Below are 25893 nucleotides of genomic sequence, written 5' to 3' on the forward strand. Positions count from 1 at the left end.
CAAATGATTTAAATTTTTTTTTCACATGCTTTTATACATTCTCCTAATATAATTATACATGCATTTTTTTCATAATATATTTTATATGTCATCTGTAATATGGCTATATGAAAGATTATGCCTTATCTGCATTATATTATTATTGTTTGCATACTTAATATATTTTTTACACTTAAATTTGTTTTCACTTTTGAAAATCCTCATTGATTTTCCTTTGTAATTATTCATATATATTGTATTATTTATTTTAAACATTCCTCGATTGCATATATTTAAATGGTATTAAAATATTTAATTTGAAAAATTTTCCTTTTATGTATTAGTGATTTTTTTACATATATATAGTCAATATATTAATATTGTGGGTATATATTAATTTTTTAGTATAACATCAAAATATAAGATAAATGTAATGAATATTATAAATATATATATCTACTAACAATAATCTACAAATAATATATAAATAACGTAAAGTAAAATATAACAATTTTTTAATTTCGAATGTTTTCCTTACTTTGAATATATATATATATATATATATTTAAATGTTCAAATAAATATATTATTTTCTGAGTATATTTATAATGACAATATAATTACATATAAGCATATGTTTTATGCCAATAATATTTTATATATAGTGTGATTGATTTGTACTATAGTGGAGATTTTGTATATATAATAATACACAGCTTTATTTTTTAATTTATTTTTTGTTTTGATATATAAAATAGTAGGGGTATTTATTTTGCAATATATTAATATTTTTATATTTTTTACAATAAGGAATATTATATTATATGCATATATAAGCAATATGTTGTGTATAAATTTTATGAACCATATTTTTAATTTAAACAAGATATATATTTGCATTAATATTTGTTTATTGTCATAGTATGTTTCTTTATTAGTATATTAATAAATATAATATAAATAAATGGAAATATATATGCAATTTATATAGTTATACGCCATCACTTTTATACACCGTAGTGTATATAATAAAACAATTTCTTACTCTTTTATCCATTTTGAATATGGAAATATAAATTAAAAAAAAAATAAATAGCAAATTTTTATAAAATAAATTTAGATTTGACTTAGTATAAAAATTATACGGTATGTTACTAATACACTAAATAAACTTATCCATAGATTTACAAAATAAGTTTATATTGATAAAAAATATAACATTTTATTTTTATATAGAATGCTTTTAGTTATTTTATTTCTTGTTTATTTGTTTTATTTTTTAAAATTTTAAATGTTATATTAGAAAGAAAACTTTCAAAATCTACCAAATGTTTTGTATGATTTGTAAATATATTGACTTTAATTAGGTGAGCATAAAATTATTTTAAATAATTACGCTGAAATAACATAAATATTATCTTATAAATGTCGCACAAATGTATGTATATTTAATTCCTTAAAATACTAAAAACTTTTAGATACCTCTTATATTTTAATATTCGAAACAGGTTAATAATTTACTTTTAATTAACCACGGCAATATTAATTAATTGTTTTGGTGTTTATTTTACATAATTATAGTAATAATAAATTTACCAAATATATATTTATTAACATATAATTATAGCCATATAACGTCGTTATAGAACAAATGTATTAACATCTTAACGTGAATTACTCAATCGTGTCTTTATCATTTGTTTCCATGTATTTGAAAATGTAAATAATTCAAAATAATAATGATGAGGAACTAAATTATATATATACACCTACGAATAATTAAAATCGGTTGCTATTTATATATCTTAAACAAATATACATAATTATTTTTCACTCTGGTTATTTTAAATATTAGATAATTTCCCCACTATTATGTTATTTTACTTATGTGTTTAATATAATTTTTTATTACATTAATTTGTTATTATAAAAATAAAATTAAAAATGAATGAGTCACAAGTCTATTTATTGTGTATATATATTTGGGGATAGGGAATATGCTAAATGCTCGCTTTAAAAAATTGATAAAGAAATAATATGATCAAACTCAAATATTCTTAATATACATTGTATGAAATGTTATTATATTTACACCTTGTTATTATAAGAAGTTATACATACATATGTATATAAGAAAATAACAAATAATTAGTACTTTTTTAAATTCTTTCCTCTTCTCCCTTGCCTTCAATTATTTTAATGTTTATTATATTTATAGCATACTAACTATTTTTTTAATTTTATTATAATTGTTTAAATATTTTAAAAAATATTTATATATTGTTTCCCTTTTTTATTTGTTCATGCTTTATATTCTATAAGTAACATATAGGAAAAAAATATTATTCATTTTTGTTATTATGCCTTATATCTATAACCGAGCTAGCTGTGTAGCTATGTTTTTTTTATATAACAAAATTTTTTATCATAATAAAAGAAAAATTTATGAAAAAAATAAAATTACGTATTTTCTTAATTATCAATATGTAATGTACGAAAAAATATTAAATTTAGCAAACAATTATACATATTACAATATTTGCAGAATATACTTATTATATCACTATTCTGGACTATAGATATTTATGTATAAATGTGCATACAGTTTTATATTTTTTTTAAGTGACTACTCAGCTAAGTAATATAGTATGTATACATACTAAGTACAAATATGTGGAATGAAAACCCTTTCCCCAACCGTTATCAATATATTTACAAATATTATTTTATTTGAAAAAGGTCATACATGATTATTTATAAAGTAGATTGATAAATTATTATATATTCCCATATTTCTATACGATTCCACAATAAGGTATATCATCATATATTTTCAAATCTTATTCATATTTTTAATCAAATATTTTTTCTTGATATACTAAACAAAATGTTCAAAGGTCAGAAAGCCACCATCTTAGATTTTAACACGGTAAAGGGGTATTATAACAAAGTTTTTACAAACAAACTAGTTTTAAAATTACAAAAAGATATAAAAATAGAAAATCTCATATTTTCGTATAGCTATTATTCAAACTTAGGTACAGAAAATAGTAAGTTTGATAATTATGAAATAAGCAGTGACTATTTAAAAAGTGATGAGATAGATCAATCAAATTCGAATTCATTTTACAGGGATAAAAAATTCAGAATAGAAAATGAGGAAGATGAGCCAATTAATTATTTCGATCCAAATGTAAGTGAACAATTATTTGATGAAAAGGTAAAAAAGACATTTGAATATTTAAACAATTTTTTGAAATCATTTTATACTGAGAATTTTAGTAACGAGACAAATGATACCGAAAAAATAAATTATGTAATTGATACAATTAGAGTTGAAAAAGAAAATGATGAAAATTACAAAATATGTGATATGGAATTTGATAAATCACAAATATCCCAAATAACATTAATTATAATTGCTTATATTATAAAAAAAATATTTGATTTAAGTTTAGGAAGAAAATTAATTTTTTCAAATGAAAATATAAATAAAGTATTATTAAAAGCAATATATATGCAAAATATTTATATTCAAATATTTACATTAAAAAATTTAAAAAAATATTTAACAGAAGATGGTGAATACTATGAAACAACACATTTGAAAATGATAAAAATTTGTATCTTTAGCAAATCCCTATGTTCATTTAATCGAGCAAATGATATTATTATACGATTAATAAAAGAAAATAAACAAGTAAATGAAATATTTGATTATTATTTTTTAAAAAAATTAAAAAAAAATCTTGAACAATCAGATAATATACAACGTCTAAGACTTCTCGATTTAGTAATTGATTGTATAAATTTGAACAATTCCTATGTTTATGAAGTTTTTAAATTGGAGCACAAACCCCAAAATTATTCGATCAATTACGAACAAAAAATAAAAGACTTTGAAAATTTAATACACAATCTATATACGAATAATAATATCCAAAATTTTGAAACAAGTTATAACTTTGAAGACAAACCCAATCATACTTTTGACGATGTTTCTTTTATTGACAAAGAAATATTAAAATATAATATGGACAAAAATAATTTAAATATAAATGATATCTGTAATCTTATTAAAATTAATATATATAAATATTTAATTATTATTTATTTAAAAAATGATTTACTATTAAAAATAAATGTATTAGAAATCTTTTCAAAATTGGTGCAAAATAAATATTTTTGTGATGCTTTTGAAAATACGTATTTTCTCCATATTATTTTAAATGATTTAAAAAATTTGGATGAAGATATTTTACATATTAATATTTTAAATTCATTGATTTCATACTCAGATATGACTCCACTACTTTTAAATTCCATAATAAATGCGCATTCAAATTGTCTAATTAAAAAAATAAATGACTATATATCTGATACAAGTTGTATAAATAATGAAAAACTAATTATAGGATTAAAGGCTTTTGGCTATTTTTTTTCCATAAACGAAGCCAGTAAAATATTTTTATCTATAAATCCGAATATATATATAACTGCAATAAGTACAATAAATACACATGCACACACAAATGTTTTAAGGCATGCCATAAATATTTGGATTAAAATTTTACCTTATGAATGTAACAATTCAGATTGGTTTAAAAAAATTGTTCATGATTTTCTTTTTAAAAAAATTATTATAGTATTAAAAGAAATTAATGATACAATTATCCAAATAAATATTTATGAACTTTTACAAAAAATTATAAATTATGATATAGCAGAATTAATTATAAATGAACAATGGCTAATAAAAAGCCTACAAAACAATTTTGATAGTAATACATATGATCTAAAAATGTCTAGATATAACTTTTTTAAATCATTTTATAAGGTTTATGAAAATATAATCATAGATAATTCATATGCTAACAATATAATTAATAACTTTTTAGAAAAAGTCCCAAGCAGGTATTAAACATAAGAAAAATGACTTCAACCTAAACTAATCATTTTAAGAAGTTACTCAGTTATTATTACTGTTCATACTGCTGTTATTATTTTTTCCGACATTTCAAAGACAATTTCAGTATATTCATTGATCATAGATTTTAAAAATAATAAATATATTAAAAATGAATAAATAAAAATAGTGAAAATTTTATATATCATTAAATTAGTAAATACAAAAATAAAAATATTATGAAGGGAGAATATTAACAATTAAAGCTTTGCAAAATGTCCAAATTTATTATACCTATAATTTTTACATATATGTCTATTTCCATTTTTTTTCTCTTTTTTCTTAAGTTGCATATTTTGAATATTATATTTTGTATTAAAAACATACAAATTATGTTGCATTAAAATATATACTTTAAAGTGAATATTTAAAAAAATAATAATTCAAATAAAATGTCCATAAAAGTTCTAAATGGACGCATATCTTGTACACACGCATGCATAAATGTATATATATTATATATTTTATGGATAAGAGAAATTGAAATATGATAAATAAATTTAGAATAAAAATAATCCAAATATTAAAATAAATCTTAAATGAATGCTAAAATAAATTATAAAAAACACTTAAAAGCATATAGAAAATTTTTCTTATATATATGTTTTTTATTTTTTTCGCATTTAATTATTGTATTATACTTATCTCACATATTATTTTATAAAAAAACGAGACTACTATGTTTATGTGCCTATTAAACTTTTCCTTTTTATCAAAAAAATAAAATATGAGAATGGCCATATTAAAAAGTTATTATGTATTAACTTTATATTCACAATTAAAAAAAGCAAAAATTGTCTAAACACAATTAAACATTTTAGACCATTTTTTTGTCAAACAAAAATGTCTTTAAAGCTTAATTCTGATCAGCAAATTCAAATAAAGTGCTCCTATATTATAGAAAAATATAAAAAAAAATTAAAGAAATTGAAAGAATATAAAAATGTAAGAATTAAAATGAAAAAATGAATATAAAAAAATATTAGGAGTACCAACACAGTGAACAAAATATTTATTGTTTGTAAACAACTCTAGGATTTGAAGGCCTCATATGAAAAAAAAAATAGAGCATATTACATTGAAAGATATTTGTTTAATGTAAGAAATAAATAATTTTTTTTTTTTTTTCACAATTTATGGTATCTTTACTTCTAGTGTAAAAGTGAAATATAAAAATAAGCATGCACACACATATATAGATTTTTAGGTAAATTAGTACGTTTTTTCAATCGCATTTTCTACTTTCTACTATTTTTTCCTTTTTTATTTCCTTAATTTTTAATACATTATATGTAGAAAGAAAAGGAACAGTTGTACAATGAAATTAAAAAGAAAAAAGAACTAGAATTAGAGGATTTGGAAAAAACAAAGGAGCTATACAATAGTTATTTTACAGATATTTTTCTATATGAGCAAGAATACTACCAATGTATTTATAAGGTTTTCAAAAACTTGTTACTGAAAAAGGATGAGATCGATAAAAAGGAAAGACATTCAATTAAATTAAATGTATATTGAAATCTAAAATATACACACCAATATATGCATAAGTATTTATTGAATTTATTTTTTTTTGTTTATTTTTTTGACACATCATCACTTTACATTATTGATTATCATGCTATTTATATTCATATTTATCGAATATATACAATTTCTTTGACTTTTCTAAAGGAGTATGCCTATATGATGTTTTCAGATAAAAATGTTAATACGCCAAAAATAAAAAGCAAAAAAGATGAAATATATGAAAAATTAAATACCATAAACCTTGATAATAGAAAAGAAAATTATTTGCCTATAAATAACTCAGGTAATTTAAATATAGAAGATGTTTGTCAATGTAAAATTCTTGATAAAAGTGATAAGACTATATATATTAATAATAGCACAAATAGCAACCTACGCAAAATAGAAAAAGAAATATTTACAATGAATGGTTTAAGTATTCCTTATATAGATAATGAAGATAAATTAAATGAAAATTCTTTATATTTAAGCTCAAACAATTCTCAAATTATAAAATTAAATGAGGCATATATTGATCTAAGTATTAGTGATATTCACTTAAATAAAAATGATGAAAATTGTAAAGTAACAAAAATTGAAAACGATATACATAGTAATAGACATAACAAACCTGAATCCGAAAATAAAAATTCCTTTTATGAAAAAATCCAAACTAATATTGGAGCACCTGATGAAAATAAAGAAAAAGACCTATACCTCATAAACGCAAAAATCGAAGAACAAAATAAAAATTTATGTTATAAAAAAAATGTATTTAATGAAAATGAATCTCCAAAGGATAAACAAATCAAAGACATTAATGACGAAGAAATATTATATGAAAAAAAATTTTTAGAAGATGGAGATTCTTTAAGTCATTACATTTTAAGCAACTTTAATGAAGAAGGTAATTCACACAATAATGAATACAAAGATAAGAAAAACGATATATTTGATGTAAATAATTTAAATTCGAAACCAGATAAAGCTATAGAGGATATCTATATTTGTGAAAAAGGTAAAAAAGGGAATAAAGAATTAGATGAAGTAATAGAAAACAATATAAATTTTAATATATCTAGCTATTTTAGTGGAAGCTATGATGAAATAAATAATAATGAAACGGAGGGTAAAGATCATATTTCGAATAGTGATAGTTTTTGTGAAGATTTTAAAAAGTTCGAACAGGACATTCTTGAAGAGCATTATATAAATGAAAATGAAAAAAACGAAACGCCAAAATACCTTGGAACTATGGAATTTAATGAAATATGTGGGGATGAAAGTATCCAAGAAAATATAAAAAATGGAGAAAATAATGAAATGTCAAACGAAAATCAAACGAATTATGAAATCAATAAAATGGAATATTCCACAAATAAATTAACATATTTACATGATCAAAAAATATATGAATCGTCGAATAATGATAATAATAAAAATATAAAAAATGATGAACATGTTGAAGAATATGAATATATGAAAAAGTTTAATGAACAAAATAGTATGAATGATTATAAGTCGCTTCAAATGTCTAATAAATGTAATAATGAATATGTCATACCAATAGAGCGAATGAATACCTTTGAAAATTATGCTGAAGAAATTAGTATTTTAGAAAATTATGAAGACAATATAAATATTATTAACAACCTTAATAATATAAATCCAAACAAATTTAAAACTAAAGATAAAAAAACAACAGAATTAGAAAATATCGAAAACTTCATAAATTATGTAAGCGAAAATATAAAAAAAAGAGGGATATTAGATTAGTCATATAATATTCAACTATAAGCAAAAAACATATACGTAAAGCCATGTATTACTTTATTAATATATGTGCTCATCCGAATATAACTATTTATAAAATCCCTGATTAATTAATACAGAAGAAAAAAAAATCCCACTAAAAAATAGGCATATCGAAGATAATTCATTTGTTAATCATATGGTTACGGTTGTTTTTTACTTGTTACATCATACGTTTAAACACCAATGTACTTTATTTTTATCCAAACAAATATAAAATTTTTCCATTGAAATGAGCTTTTTGCATATACAACATAAACATTTTATATGCTACTGTTAAAAAAAAGAAAATTTTAATAAAAACAAGTTTTAAAACAATACAATTCAATAATAATATTTTAAAAGCATCGCAAATTATAACTTTTATTAAAAATTATTACGAACATTTTTCAATAAAAAAAGAAAAAAATGATAAAATACTATTGACTTTAATGCTATTATAATAGATACATCTTCAAAAATGCATACAAATGTTTATATGCATATCAAACTCTATATGTTCTGTATGCTTATATAAATATATGTGCATACATACGAAATAAAAACATAAGAATAGTAAAATAAATACACTAATAAACGCTAATAATGACGAAGCTAATAATAATGAAATACTACTACTACTGGTATTATTAGTAGTGGCACTAATAATAAAGAGCAATACATTCCTGTATTCGGATTGTTAAAAGAAAACTTTAATTAGTCAAAGCTTAGGGTACTGTATTTTTCAATCTTTTCGTTGGTTTTGGCATAAAATCATGCCATTTAGTAGTCTCAGAAATAATTATATACCCACATGTGTTCATACTCTAATAATTATCATTAGTATTCACCACCACTATTTACTATTTTATTTTTCCATGCCATATGCTTTTTAAAATTTTTTTTTATTCTTATTCATCACAATGGATTTGTTCATTAATGTCTTGTCTAATTGTTCGATGATTTTGTTACTATTAGCTTGCGCATCTGGGCCAGAAGGATTTACAGAATTTATATATTTGGTATTATACTTTTTATGATTTTGCACATTATTTCTGTTATTACTTTCTGTTGTATTTGCTCCAATGTTATATGAATCCTTTTCATTTTGTAATTCTCTCATAAAACCTTTTATTCCCACCATATTTGTATTTTTGTTTCCATTTTGATTCCATGTATTCACTTTATTATTATCATTGATATTGTTCTGTTTATGTATATCCACATTTTTATTTTCATTATCATGATTTCTCACAATTTGTGCTCTATTAAAATTGTTACCTAATAGTTCATCCTTTCTATTTTCCATTCCATATTTTCTATAATTTGTGTAATCGTTTTCGTTATTATTTTTGTGCACCCTTTGCTTATTGTAGTTGTCCTGCACAATGGCATGCGAATTCATTCGTCTTGAATTATAATTTTCATTTGTTAAATAGTTTTGATTCCTCATTATATTGCTATCACTGTTATATCCATTATTATCCATGCCTATTTTAATATTATTATTATTACCAGGCATTGATGATAGGTTGATGCTATCTTTTCGCGTTTCATTATTATTTCTATTAGCATGTACATTATCTTTTGTATTATTATCATTATTATGGTTAGAAGTAATGTTGGTAGTAACAAAATTTGTGTTATTAGTATTATTTTTTAATGTATGCACTTTTCGATCCATATTTTTATTTATTGTGTTATAATTATTTCGATTCTTATGATCATAAGTTTCGTTCATACTTTTATCATTCAAAGATTTTTCCATATTGTAATAAAAATCATCATCTCCTTTTTCAATAAAATTAGAATTATAAGATTTTCCATCATTTAGTTCTTCTAGAAATTCATTAAAATTATCTTCTTTTTTTGGTGATTCATTATTATCATCATAGTAGTTGTCATTATTGTTTCTTTTTGTATCTTTTAATGAATTATAATTTTTAATATTTGAATTTAATTTATTCATTGTATTGTTATTAGTTTTTTTGCTACTTTGCATTAAGCTTGATATTTGATTAACGGATTGCATGTTTTGATTTACTAAACTATCAAGACGATTTAAAGATGGTTTTTCGTTCTGGTTTTTATTAGACACTCCATTTTCATTGTTGTTTTGACCACTATGCTTATTACGATTTTTGTTATTATGCTCACCCACAAACGAATCATTTTCCTCATACGCATTACTATTCATTTTATACAATTTGCTATTTATATTGCTTATGTTATTATTTATATTATTCACATCATTATCTATAAAATTAATATTCTTATTAATACACATAATATTTCTATTAGACTCATTTTCCTCATATTTGTCATTATGATTATCTGGATAATAACCATAATTATTCTTTGTGTCAATAATATCTGATTCAATTAAATTATTTACATTTAATGAGCCTAGCATATTATTATTTTCTTGGTCTTTGTTTTCTTGAAAATTTAAGCGTAACCCATTTTTAGATTTTAATGTATCATTTAAATCGCTTTTTCCCATTTTTATATTTGTGTTCATATTATTTATATTATAGCTATTGTTATATCCAACGTTATTATTATTTTCATAAACGTTTCCATTTTTTGTATTATTATGATTATCATTATTATTATAATTCATACGGTCACCGTAATTATTATCATTATCATATTTTTCCTTTTTCTTATAATTTGTTGTATTATCATTATATAGCTCGTTAAAATTATCATTTCGTTCGGACTTGCTGCCATTATTCACGCTATATGAATCCTTTTCAAGATTTGCTCTTGGTTTTGGGGGGTATTTTTTCTTATTTCTTTTATTACCATTATTCTTATTTCCATTAGCATTGTTAATATTATCGTTTCCATTATTATAATTATTTTTATAATAATCATTTTCATTTGATATGTTTTGATTGTGGTTTTCTCTTTCTTGCTCATCAATATTTTCGACATTATCCCCATAATCCGTAATGTTTTTTATAGAGTTGTTAGAAATATTTCTGTTATTTTTATCAATCATATTATTGTCATAAGTATCATTTGCATATTTAAAATTCATATTATTATTTCCTTGCTCTTGCATAAAATTTTCATTTGATAATTCTAAGTTATTATTTTTATGTTTTAAAAAAGGTTTATTTTTAAAATTTTCATTTATCACACTATCTATGTATTGTATACTATTATTAATTTCGAGATTGTTGTAATTGTAATTTATACTTTTTCTTCTTGTTCTTCTAATAATATCAAATTTGTTTTTTCCAATTGCTTTAGCTTTGACTCTATTTTTTGATACACTCATTCTGGATAAATTCATATTTAATTTTCTATTATCATAATTTTTTAATGATATAATAGCGCCCTTTCCATTTTTACTTCTACAATCTTGTAATTTATTTAATAAATTAATTTCATTTTCTTTTTCTTTAAGAGATTTGTCTTTATTTTTTAATTGTTCATGTAATAATTTTAATTGTTCTTGTATATATTCAGTATCTTTTTCATGCTTCTCTTTTATTAATAAAAATTGTTTTTTTTCTGCTTCCAAACTATTTCGATCTATTTGAATAACTGTCTGTTCATCTAGCAATTCCTTTTCTCTTTTTTCAATCATTTGGAATTGTATTTCCTTTTCTTTTAAACTGTTTTTGTAATCAACTAATTGGTCTTTGACTTTTTGTAATTCAGTTTTTTTTTCTTTTAGTTTTTTTTCTCTATCTTGTAATTTTGAACTATAATTTTTTAATTCATTGTCCAATGAGTCTAATTTCTCTTTTTTTTTATGTAATTCATTTTCTTTATTTTTTATTTCTTTACCTTTTTCAATTAAATCCATTTCCTTCGTTTTTAATTCTCTATCATAATTCAATAATTCTTCTTTATTTTTTTTTATTTTTTCTAATTGTTCATCAAATAGTTTTCGAGATTTTTCCATTTGAATTTTGTCATTATTTAATCCTTCTTCTCTTGCATCTAAATCGTATTTTATTTTTTCCAATTTATCTTTTTCTTTTTCTATATTTTCCTTTTCTTTATTTAAATCTTCTTTTTGTTGAGATAAATTTATGATACGGATTTTAATATCATTTTCTTCCTTTTCTTTGAAATTTTTAAAATTTTTTAATTCAATATCAATTTGTTCCTTTTCTACTAATAAATTTTCTTTCTCTAAATTGATCTTTTCTTGCTGAACATATAATTTGTCTTTTTCTTCCTCTATGTCTAGATATACATTTTTTTTGTAATTTTCTAATTCTTCTTGTTCTTTCATGATACGATATTTCATATTATTTTCTTCTTCTTCTAGCATATTGTATTTTTTTCTTATATCCTCTTCATATTTTTCACATTTGTTACGAAATTCATCTTCGTATACTTTTTTCTGTTTTTCTAAATTATCTCTCTCTTTATTAATTTTTTTTTTCTCATTATTAATTTCTGCCTGCAATCTGTTATTTTCATCATCATATTTTTTTTGCAATTCTGATTTTTCCTTTTCTAAATTTTCATTAAATTTTTCTTCTAAATATGTTTTATATTTTTCCTTTTCATCTTCAATGTTTTTTATCATCATTCTTTTATCATTTTCTATTTCTTCTTTTAATTTTATATTTTCTTTTTCCATATCTTCTAACATGATATTTTTTGTATTTTCAATGTCTTCTAGCATTAATCTTTTCATCTTTTCGACATCATTAATCATTGAAATTCTTTCCTTTTTTATTTCTTCTTTCATATAATTAATTTCCTTTTCGTTTTCTTTTTTTATGTTATTTGTTTCATTTAAAAATTTTATTCTCTCATCTTGAATATCATTTAGCATTTTCATTTTATCATTCTCTATTTCTTTTTTATTTTTATTTAATTCATCAATTAACTCATTATATTTATCTATTCTATTTTTTAGCTCATTTTCTTTTATTAAATTATTTCTTTCGTTTCGTCTTAATTCTTCTTCTTTATTTTGTAAATTGTTATATTCGCAATCAATTATTTTCTTCTTTTCTTTTTCTAATGATTCTAATTCTTTTTTTAACATTTCAAGTTCATTTTTTTCTTTCATATTCATTAATTTTTCTTCATCAATCTCTCGTCTATTTTCATTTAGCATGTTTTCTTTTTTTTCTATATTTTTTTTTTCTTGTTCAATTTCCTTTTCACGCTCTTCAATTTCTTTAATTTTTTTATTAAATTGACCAAACTTTTCATCATATTCATATAATTTACTTTTGCATTTATTTTCAATAAGGATGCATTCATTCATTTTATCTAACAACTCTTTTTGTGCATTATCATATTTACTTTTTATGGAGTTCACATATTTCTCCTTTTCGTCAATTTCATTATTTTTCTTATTAATAGATAATTCTTTTTCTTTAATTTGTGAATGAATTTTATCTATTTCTTTTTCTTTATCTGCTAGCATTCCTACTTTCTTTTCAAAATTTTCTTTTTTCTTTTTTAATAACATTTTTTCTGTTTCTAGCATTTGTTTACTTTCTTCAATATGTAATTGTAATCTAGCCATTTGCTTACTTGCTTGGCATACACATACAATACTTTTAATATCCGTCTTTTTTCGAAAATTTTTATCAAAATTTAATGCATCATCATCATTGTTTGTTAAATTTTTAGTTATATTTTTTTCATTAATAAAACTAAAATTGTAATTTTCATTTTTATCATTCATAATATGATCCATTTTACTTGTATAATTTGATGTGTTTTCCATTTTGTTATTAAATAAATTTAAATGTTTTTTTCTTATATCATTTAAATCGAAATTTCTTAATTTTCCTAAATCGTGCTCAACTTTTGAGTTGCTTTCATTTCGATTTTGATACGTATTTTCATTGTAATTATTATTCATATTATTTAAATTGTTATCATTTGTCTTGTTATTGCTAGTATTTTTGACCTCACTATTATTTCCCATTTCTATAGTACCATTTTCGTTTCCATTTAAATCATTCATGGTGAGATTATGTGCGTTATTGTTCATAAGAATATTATTATTTTCATTTTTCATTTTAATATATTTTTCATACGCTCTCATATTTCCATTTTTCCCCTCATTATAATAGTTTATTTTAGCTTGCATATCGTCAGCATAGTTTAAATAGTTATTAATTTTCCCAGTATCATTTTTTCTTGTATGAACATTACTGGAATTCGAGCGTCTAGGCTTATAAGTCTTATATTCATTATTTTCAGTGTTTTTGTTTTTATAAAAATTATCAAAATAATTATTTTTTATATCATTCAAGTTAAAATTTATTTTCCTTTTTTCATCATCGTTGTTTTTATTAATATTCATCAAGCTTTCTAATTTTTTATATTTTTTATTTATTATATCATTTTGATTAGAGTCTTTATTTCTATTATCATTATTAAAATTAAAATTACTATAAACATCTAGCTCTTTTTCTGTCATATAACCTTTTTCGCTTATATAATTATTTTGGTTCGGCTTATTACTTGCTAAATTATTTTTAGAATTAATATCATTACCATCATTATTATTCACATTAATATTATAATTGTTATAATCAGTTTTAATATTATTAATGTCATTATTATTAGCGTTATTATTATATAACATTGCATTGTTAAAATATATGTTATTGCCTTTTATTTGATTATTATTTGACTTTCCTTTAGTATCATTTGTATGATTAGGAAGATCCTTTTCATAACGATATTTATTTTTATACTTTTCTTGTAATTCAATTAATTTGTTTGTATCATTATAAGCTAATAAATTACTATTTAATTTATTCACATTGTTGTTATATAGCATATTTAGGTCAATTTTATTTGTATTATTATGTTTAGGTATATCCACATTTGCAGAATTATATCTGATATTATTTTTCATTACATTCTCTTGATTGTTATCATCATTTCGTTTATAATTTCTATTGCTATATGGAAAATTATAATTTGTTTCCTTGTTTTCTTCATCTTTTTTTTTATTATTATCATCTCCATTTCTGTTGAACAAATTTTTCAAATTTAATTCTTTCATATTTCTCAAATAATCGCCACTATTTATGTTGTTTTTATATAATTCATAGTTATTCATTTTGTTTTCTTCTTTATTTATATTATCACGATCATTTGAGATCTCATTGTCATTATTGCTTAATTTAGCATCCTAATAAAATAAAGCAATAATCATAATGTATTTATTTTAAGAACCGTTATAAATGTGTAAAATGAAATTAGATAAGAGCATAAGAAAACGATAATTATTAAATAATCCTTGTATTCGGCAATAATAATAAACGCAATATCGATTATTATACGAAAGAAAAATAAAAAAAATTAAAAACAAATCAACAAATATGATATATTTATACCTTTTTAAATTTTTTTTCTGAATTTTCAGAACGGTGTCTACCATGCGTTTTCTCTGCAATAAAATAAAAGTATGAAAAATAAAATTATCATATTACATACAATATGCAATTAAAATAAAATAGGTCTAACATATGAAACAAAATATATTGCACAATTAAGGAATAATACAACTAAATATATATTTGCAATTATGTATGTGCCTATTACAGTAAGGTACAATGCATAATAAATTTTAATAGTAAAGTCAATAATAATACAAAATGTTTCTATTGCCTACTTTTATTAGAAATATGTAATGATTCATGCGTTGCTAAATCTTCACGTTCATTTTTTTTTGTATCACCAAATGCATAAAATTTTCTCTTATAATTAACACTACCAATAACATCTTTTTTTTGTGAGATACTACTATATTTTACTTTATTATAATTATTATCACTTTTTAAAGTGGAATACTTACTACTATTTTCATTAGTTATTAAATTATCACCTTTGAATTTTGTATTACTACTAATTTTATTAGAAGCTACAAGCTTCGAAATATTATTATTAGTTTTTATAGTATGTGCAATTTCGTCATTCGAAACTTTATCCTTTGCATATAAAGCATTGTGCTGATTTATCAAATTGTTTTCACCTTTAATATTTTCTATAGTATTATTTTTACTTACAAATGAGCTATAGCTACGTATTTGCTCTGTTCCAACTGCCGTATCTTCTTCGTCTTTTTCTTTATTTGGTTCTTTAAAATTGCTATCTATATCAGCATAATTAAAATTTTTGATATTTTTGTACTTTCTTTTTATATTTTCAATAAGATTTTTACTTTTACTTATTATTTTTTTGCCATTTTCAGATATATTATATGAATATACATTACTATTGTTATCAATACTTTTCATTTTTTTTTATTGTCTTACTTTTTAATTTATACTCATGCAATCAATTAATTTAGCTTAAAATGCATAGGAGTATAAATAAAAAAGAAAAGAAAAGAAAAACCAATACGCTTTCATATTATGCTATCTCTCGACTTTTTTAATTTCATTTATACCATTGGTAATTAAATGATCTGCAATTTAATTTGTATAAAATATCGAATCAATACGAAAAAAAATGTATAAATATATTATGTATCCTTTCGCACACGTATATAATATAATCTTTATTATCTCCTATTTAATAATATAGCATTATATTTTAAAACGACCAAACACACACAAATATGTGCTTAATATCATAAAAATATTAAACTGGAACAAATTTATACAATAATTTATTTTAAAAAATGGTAATACACATAAAAAAATAAAATATGATAATAAGTGGGAATATAAGCATATTCTCATAAAAAGTATTCAAAAAACGAATGGCATACTTGTGATTACACCACTATAAATGAATTTTAATCCATTTCAAAAATAACAAATACGAAAACATATATGGAAAATATAATTTGCGTTTATTGTATGCATTATGCTCTCCCCTTTTTATTTTTATTATTTTTTGTGATAATGGTTCTTAATAAATAATAAATGGAAAATTAAGTCTATATAAATTTAAAATTAATAAAAATATATGTATCAATGACTATTTAATAACTTTATTTTATTAAACGGTTATTAATGCATAATTCATTATTTCATATATCTATATAAATAAAGCACAATTATATATTATGCATACACACACATATAATATGCATTTATATTAATTTTTGTTGTATATGCAAATACATACATATGAATATAAAAAAATCCATTCATACTAATTTATTATACAATTATATGAGTGTGTAGTTATTGCTAATCAGTTGAACGCAAGCTTAAAAGAATATAAAATGAACTGAAAAATAAATTAATAGAGAAAAAAAAACATACAAAACATTAAATAATTTTAAAGAAAGTATTCAATAAATATAATTTTATATGTACTACTGTTAATATATTTTTCTTATGTTTATTTATTTTTTTTTGTCTAAAAAAAAGATAAATTTTTAAATAAAATATTAAATCTTTATAAAAATGCAGGAAATTAATTAATTAAAATATAAAACATTACGCAAAATGGCTAGTAAAAAAAAAAAATTAATTGAAATCACGAATAATAAAATATATGTAGAAATACTACAGGAAATACTTTTTAACATTTTTTTTTTATTTTTTTAATAAATCTACGAAAGGGGGAAAAAAGAATGCAAAAAGTAATAATATGCTTTTTAAATATAATTTTTTTTTCATGGTTTGTCGTGTTTTTTATTTTTATAGTAACCTTGTCTTATATATTTGTATGTGAAGCTTGTACACACATTTCCTATATTTGTTGTATCATTGAAAAATATCATTTTAATTAAAAGAAAATTAATTACAAATGACCACATTTATTTTTATCCATAAATATATTCTTAATTTTTATTTGAAAAAACGTATAATAAAGGAAAGCATAGTAACATTTATAGGCCTATATATACACCAAAAAATGTCTTTATAAATACTTATATTGTAAATGCATCCTATTATCTGCTTACTTTTTATACATATATATAAAGTAACAAAAATAATGCTTTTGAGTAACATAAAAAAAGAAAAAGAGGTCAAATAGTGACCCTTTCAAATGAATGCATATATATTTGAGTTTATTTTATTTGAGCCATTATAAACTAAATACCATATAGTGATACACCATTAATCGATCCTCTAAACGTTTTAATAAAGTTTTAACCTATAGTATTTATAGCGCATTGCAATATTATTTTGAGAGGGAAATAATATAACTCCCTATTGTTTATGAGTAAATATATAAGGTTATAATAATAAATTAATGTTTTAAATAACAAATTAAAAATAACTAAATTGAAACATTAAAAGATTAGAAATGATAATGAAAAAAATAAGATATCCAATTTAAATGCATTAACTTAATTAAATGAACAATTTAAACGTAAAAATTCGAGTATATCTATCCATCCATATAGACAGATAGATATAGTTATATATGAAATAAATATTAAAACTTTTCATAAATATTTGATAAATAAATAATTACTTAATATATAAAATTGATATAAAGAATGCTACTTCAATATACATTAAAATACTTCTGTGAAAAATCATGAAACTTAAACATAACATAGTGCATAAGTAATTGGTTAAGGAATAAAACAAAATACCATAAACGCTATAATACGATTATGATAAAAACAATAATAAAAAAATTCAAAAAAATTTCATATGTACATTTGTCTTATTTTAATTAAACACATTTTTGTTATTTTTATAAATAGACATGCACAAAGTATGCATATTACGTATATTTCTAAATTCCACATATTAATATTTATTAATAAGCTAATAATACATATAATATTACATTTAATTTTTGTTAATTCATGCGATTTACATATGCCACAAAATTTATTGATTTGTGTTTATAATTTTTTTTTTTTAAGGATTTCTTCATTAAATTTAGTTTTTTTATAATTGGGATTTGTAATATCCAAATTAAAATCCTTATTTTTAATTAAATCTGCAAATCTTCCATCAAGTACATGGTGGTTCTTAATTTTTTCAATAACATTATCATTGTTGTTTCTAATTGCGCCATCCTTTTTCCTTTTAATTGTTTTCTTAGTGATAATTTTTTTTATTTCTTCATCTTTTTGTTTCAATGATTCCAAGTATGCTTTTTTCTTTAATTTTTTTTTCTCTTTGACTTTATCTAAATATTTTTCCCATGGAGTTTTGTTGTCTTTTTTGTTTTCTTTAGTCTTTAACATGTTTTTAAATACTTGAATAACTTCATTTTCTTTATCACTCTCATTATCAGATAGTGCAAACTTTCCTTTTGCCTTACTTTTTTTATTAAAGTTATTTGAATCATTATACTTATTATTTGTATTAACAAAAGAGTCTTTAACATCTTCATCGCTTATCGAATCTTTATCTGAATTCATATAAGCCCAATCATTATTAACTTTGTCATCAAAAGCAATATTGATATCATTGCCGTCATCATATTCTCCAATTTCATCGCTTTCTTTTACAAAAGAATCATTATTATTATTTATGGATGTACCCTTTTTACTATTTTTTGTGCTGTCATCAGCTAATATATCTCCTAATAAGAGTTTTCTATAATCTTCCTTACTATTTATAGAATTTTTATTAGCAGACACTGAATTATTTTCATATGCAGATTCACTATCACTAGAATTAGCTAAATATTCTTTTAAATCTAATTCTCTTAGTTTTTCTTCAGTAAATCGTGTTGATAATAATTTTTTTCTTTTGGGATTTTCATCCCATGATGATTTTACACGTGTGTGTTTTAAAACTGTACTAACAGAATAATGGAATTGATAGTTTTCTGGAATTTTATCACATGATTCTTTAATTTTATAATCATCAAGTGAACAATTATCATCTATTATTCTAAGATCCAAATAATTTATACAAAAATCTGCATCCATATCATTTAATTCTTCATATAAAAATTCGACTATTTCTTTATTGTGGCATTCCACTAAGGCAAAATAATATCTTGACCTTTGAATTTGATATAATCGAATTTGTTCGTTTTCTTCTTCAGTAATTCCCGTACTTAGTATTTCATTATTGTTTTTTCCTTTTTTAAAAATGTGGCTAAATTTATCTTTCATTGGTGATGTATCGTCACTATCTGCATCATTGCTATTATTTTCTTCGTCTTCATCATCACTGTTTTCTTCATAACCCTCTTCTAACTCTTCATTTTCGTCCTTATCTTCTTCCTCTTCGTCATCTTTGATGCAATCAATAACATTTCTAGTTCTATATACAGATTCTCCATTTTTTCCTTTTTGATTTAAACCATTGCATTTGATAAGGGGGCCATGCTCTTGTTCGTATTTCAATTTTTTTTCTCCATATTTGGATGTATAAATAGTAACTTTTTTAACTGCTCTACTTTTACTATAATCGATCGTTTGCTTCTTACCCTTTTCAAAGTTATAATATGACTCAAATAAATAAAAAATATCAGCACTTGTAATATTATCCCAATCACAACCCAAAACTGTAAAGCGATTAGTAACATCAAATGTCATTTTAATATTTTCGACATTTTTATTATATTTATTAGTTTCTTTATTACTTTTTTTTATTTTATTATTTTTCACATTTAAGCCATTGATTGATTTATTTTTATCTTTTTTTTTTTTTTTCTTCTTCATAACATTATTTATATCTATTTTTCGCATTCCCTCGCCTTTAGAATCTCGAATAATGTTACTATTTTTATCATCTTTTATTGACCGTTTTTTTTTTAAAACTTTCTCTTCCTTTTTGCATATACCTCGTTTTTTCGAATTTATAATTTTACTATTATTACAATTTTTTATATCATTTATGTTTCCTTTATTTTTTTTACTAATACTAAATAGTTCTTTCTTTTTATCAGATTCCTTATTATCATTTTCTCTGTCTGAATCAAAACGTTTCATTTCATTACTTGATTTATCCATGCTATTATCTTCTTTTTTCGTGTTTTTTATTTTTTTTCTAGGGGGTATTAAACTTTTATAATCACTTTTTGAATCCATAATTATGTCTTTTTCATCATCACTACTATCTATATATTTTTTTTTTTTTGGTAATTCTTTATTTACCTCGATATTATTACTAATATTATCTAATTTTTCACTTAAATCATAACTATTTTTACTTTCGTTATCATTTTCACTTTCCATATTAATTTGGTTGTTTTTTTTTAAATTATATGATTCATTATATGTATCATTAAATTTATCATCCATTTTTTTTAATTAATATTTTAACCTATTATGAAATTTATGTTATTTATAAGATAAATATTTCCAAATTTAAAGCATTAATATATATATAAATAGCAATATATTTGGTAAATATATCTTTTGATTTAATAAAATATATACTTCATAGCATTTCTAGAATGCATATAAATATGACGTATACAAATATATAAACTTAAATTGGGAATTCTGTATATATATTCATGCATATGTAATATATAATTATTATTTAAATGATAATTAGCACATTTCTATCTAGAATACCCAATACAATATCCATTTATAGCTATCCATATACATGTATAATAAGCACATAAACTTTCAATAAAACCGGTAATATATATATGTATAAATTTAATACATCATCTTGATATAATAGCATAAGCTGCGAATGTGGTTTCCAAAAGAAAAATGTCTTAATACGTGTTTCTCTCTTTCACAAATAATATTAATATATGTAAGTAAACGAGTGCATCTATATTCAAATAAATACTAATGAAATACTAATAGCTTTAACATCAAATAAAATCTCTAAAAATTAAATAAATTAAAAAGCTAAAAAGAGTTAAACGAAAGCATACAATTGAAATTTATTTATATAATTATCAAAAATATTTTCAAAATTAATATGGTACGCAGTACGATAAATATATTTACATAAAATACAAATAAACATAAAACATGATGAACAGCATATGCATGATGTTGCTGTTAAAAAATTTCCTTTAATATTAAATTAAAATAAATGTAAAAAAGGCTAAAAAATGATAAATAAAAATAAAATAATAGCAGTATAAAAAATATGTAATAAAATTAAATTAATAAACTAAATAAATATAAATATAAATATATATATATTATATAAATATATATATATATATATATATATATATATATATGATTATAATAAACACCTATTTATATAAATTAGAGGGGCATAATAACATTAATATATAGTATATAATATTATTTGCATACAAAATAGCTATATAAAAAATGTATATATAATTTGTAAATATTATAAAATAATATAGCATATATTTTCGCACAATAAACTCGCATAAATTTTAATATACCATAGATAATATTTCCACGTAATATATTTATGAATAAAATATATAATTATCATTCATTTAGCTTTCATGAAACTACTAACTACTATGTATATTATCACATTCATAATTTCATTACTATTTACATATATAAACATAAATAAATGTAACAATGAAATATTAAGATAATAAAACGCAATCAAACTTGTATGAGAACATTAAAAAATTTATCTTAATAGAAATAATTATATTAATATATATTATACATATAGAAAAAAACAGAAGAATATTTAACACATTTTTTAAAAAATTAAATTTACTCAGAATAGAAAATTCACGTGAGAATATGTGCACAAAAAAAAAATAATATAATATTAAAAAAACAAGTATTTAATTAAAATGTAAAACATCGATATAATAGTAATACCCGTGCACAAACAAACACCCTATTACCATATATTTACCTTTGAATCATTGCAATATAACAAATTAAAAACGAAACAATATAGAATAATTTTCATGAAAAATGTAAAAAATACTAATGCCCTTTTAATGGTTGTGGAACGAATATACAAAATGATAATAATTTTTGAATAGTATTTTACTATTTCTTAGAAATGCAACTTACCTTGACATAATTTTGATCTATTTTATAAAATTTCTAAAAGTATAATTAATTTGCTTTTTTTGAAAATGTTGTATTTATGTTAAATTAAACCTAAGGATATATCCTTTTGCTTTTCATAGAATATGCACACACAAAATATATGAGTATAATTTTTTCATAATTATATTTCATTTCAAAAGAAATGAAAATATATGATGTTGTAATTAGCCCTTAAGACTCTATATAAGTAAAGGCATTTTATTTTTTTAATATAATTATTTTTCACTATGATATGTATAAAGGAATAATTCTATAAAAAAATAATTTACCACAAATATGTTTCACCGTTTTAAACTATAAATCCTACACATTCGTATCAATATATATTATTATCTTGTATTATTTTTTAAATTAATGTTTTAATTGTATTTGTGTATATTTGCGCTTTGGCAACAAACACAATACTTTATATAGATAATACATTTTCTATTCTTTTTCGTTGTTGTTTAAGACAAAATATAAAATAAAGCAGAAAAAACGATTTCATTACACATAAAAAATGTAAAAAAGGCATTATAGTTATTTAACTCTTAAATCATAGAAAATTACATCCATTTTTTTAATTAATTATTACTTATATTAAATGATAGAAGTTTCAAATATTTCTCGAAATAAAACGGATGGAAAGTATATATTTTTATTTCTTTATAATAAAGGCTATCCATTTAAATCTAATGTGTAAAATGCGTGAAAATGAGGAAAATATATTACCATTTTATAAATATATATTTATAAAATTTAATACTTCCTTATATACATTATGGAGGTTAGACAAACATACATGAAGTGAGCGAACTGAAGATGAGTATAAAGCATGATATGCATTGTCATATATATATCCTTATGTAACTTCTTATATAGAAATTTGTTATTTTCTATTTTTTCATATAATGATTAATACAAATAAAACATGAATATGAAACTAATAATTTACTATTATATTTTTTATGTATTATTATGGGTTCTTTATATCTGTTTTTTATATTGTACTAATTAGCAATTCCAATTGGCTTTTCTATAAATAGAAATTAAGATATTTTATAAAAAAGGGAATGACAATTTAAATTGTATATTAACATGAATATATATATAAATATATATATGCAGCATTTTCAAAATAAAATATAACTAATTGAAAATAATATATAAAAATGAAACTTTCATTATTTATAAAATTAATGTTATAATTTGGTTATTAGAGAAAACATTATATGTATTGCTCATGCATTTTTTATACTTGGTTTTGTGAGTAATCCATGAAATATTTATTCGACTCCAGGCCCTGTATTTTTTTTTACATACAAAAGAGAAAAAATACAGATGAAACATACGCGCCCATGTGTATATATACATTTATGAAATAACTATATGAAGTAAAAATAAACCTTTCTAAAATAGTTTTGGGTTTCATATTTTTCTATGTGTCTATTGTTTTCTCTGTGTAAAAAAAATATAGTATGTTTTCCTTATTTTAGTGCTAATATAGTATATATATTATTTATACTATGGAATAACTAATTTATTTTATATTTTTTAAATTAACATTTGTTTTACTAGGTCCCCACTTAAGGGGGATTCGGTATAATGAACATTAATCACAGGATAAGGTGGTTCGTTCTAAATTTTGAAATTATATTTTAGTATTAAATAGGATTAATGAATAATCAAAAGGAGATATATCATATTTTTAAAAAATAAGAAAAGGAAATTATAAATATGTCAATTTACCATGTCCCTATCGATTTGAAGGAATGTGTTGTGTTTGTTTTCATTTTCTATTTTTATTAATGCAAGTTTTAAATTAAGAGACATTAAAAAAAACACAAATAAAAAAATTAATTTTATCACCATTTTTTCTCTTTTTAAAAAGTAAAATAACTCAAAATAAATAAATAATTACAAAGATAATAAATTTAAATAACAAACATAATAACAATGATTATAACATAAATAAACACAACAACATTATAATATTTACCTAACTACAATAAGAATAATAATATATTCAAAATTATTAAATAATAATGGAAAAAATTTAGAGAAGACAATTTATGCCCTACAAGCCTTAATAAAATAGGTAAATGATAAGCATTACAAGTTTGCTCTGATGTGTATATACTCTAATTAAGAGGCATTATTTATTTTATTGCCTATATATTTTTACATTTTGTATACACTAGCTTCATTATTTTATTTATTATCAATTTGCAACAAAATATTGTATGAATAATATAAGGAAAATTTTATTTGAAAATTATTATTTATAATCAGAAATAAAATTATAATAACATAAGCAATATATATATACTTTTGCAAGGCTTTTAGCAACGTTTTATTTCCCTATCGCCTTACGAGAAATTAAAATTACACAAAATGAAATAGACAATAATTATAAAAAGAAACCATCACAATATAAATGTATATATGTGCAATTCACAATGTGTTTCCTTGTGATTTGTTAAACTCTTTAGCGATTGTTGGAAAATTAATACGAGCAAATTATGCCAATATAAAGTAAAACAACATATTAATTAAAAAACTGTAATGAACTAAAATTTGCAAACAATTTTTTACATCTAAAAAAAACATGTAATATTAACAAAATGGATGTCTGAATTTATGTATAAAGACAAATAACATATATACAAATCGCATGTTTACATGCAATGCAGCTGTAAAAATAATTTTTAATATAAAACCAAATGTTTTTTTCGAATAGCCAATAACCAAAAAATATCATACTATATTCTTTCAAATCATGCATGTCATAGAG

General features: G+C 21.0%; 5 protein-coding genes across 5 annotated transcripts; 2 read left to right on the forward strand and 3 right to left on the reverse strand.

Moving 5' to 3' along the window:
* Positions 1-2866: 2866 nt before the first annotated feature.
* On the forward strand, positions 2867-4900 carry PBANKA_0605400 (conserved Plasmodium protein, unknown function; the record flags this gene model as incomplete). Its single annotated transcript, XM_034568579.1, has 1 exon — positions 2867-4900. The coding sequence occupies one exon, from the start codon at positions 2867-2869 to the stop codon at positions 4898-4900; it is 2034 nt and encodes a 677-aa protein (XP_034420555.1).
* An 888-nt stretch (positions 4901-5788) lies between these two features.
* Positions 5789-8230, forward strand: PBANKA_0605500 (conserved Plasmodium protein, unknown function; the record flags this gene model as incomplete). Its single annotated transcript, XM_034568580.1, has 4 exons — positions 5789-5890; positions 5981-6043; positions 6242-6454; positions 6620-8230. The coding sequence occupies 4 exons, from the start codon at positions 5789-5791 to the stop codon at positions 8228-8230; spliced, it is 1989 nt and encodes a 662-aa protein (XP_034420556.1).
* A 907-nt stretch (positions 8231-9137) lies between these two features.
* On the reverse strand, positions 9138-16497 carry PBANKA_0605600 (conserved Plasmodium protein, unknown function; the record flags this gene model as incomplete). Its single annotated transcript, XM_034568581.1, has 3 exons — positions 9138-15389; positions 15595-15647; positions 15873-16497. 3 exons carry the CDS (start codon positions 16495-16497, stop codon positions 9138-9140), a joined length of 6930 nt encoding a protein of 2309 aa, XP_034420557.1.
* A 2525-nt stretch (positions 16498-19022) lies between these two features.
* Positions 19023-21386, reverse strand: PBANKA_0605700 (small subunit rRNA processing factor, putative; the record flags this gene model as incomplete). The annotated part of the gene is made up of 1 exon (XM_034568583.1): positions 19023-21386. The coding sequence occupies one exon, from the start codon at positions 21384-21386 to the stop codon at positions 19023-19025; it is 2364 nt and encodes a 787-aa protein (XP_034420558.1).
* Positions 21387-23777: 2391 nt separating this feature from the next.
* Positions 23778-24971, reverse strand: PBANKA_0605800 (LIMP protein; the record flags this gene model as incomplete). The annotated part of the gene is made up of 6 exons (XM_034568584.1): positions 23778-23791; positions 24111-24135; positions 24358-24402; positions 24506-24557; positions 24664-24737; positions 24849-24971. The coding sequence occupies 6 exons, from the start codon at positions 24969-24971 to the stop codon at positions 23778-23780; spliced, it is 333 nt and encodes a 110-aa protein (XP_034420559.1).
* Between the last annotated feature and the right edge of the window lie 922 nt (positions 24972-25893).

The sequence above is a fragment of the Plasmodium berghei genome (assembly GCF_900002375.2).
Source record: "Plasmodium berghei ANKA genome assembly, chromosome: 6".
Classification (NCBI taxonomy): domain Eukaryota; phylum Apicomplexa; class Aconoidasida; order Haemosporida; family Plasmodiidae; genus Plasmodium; species Plasmodium berghei.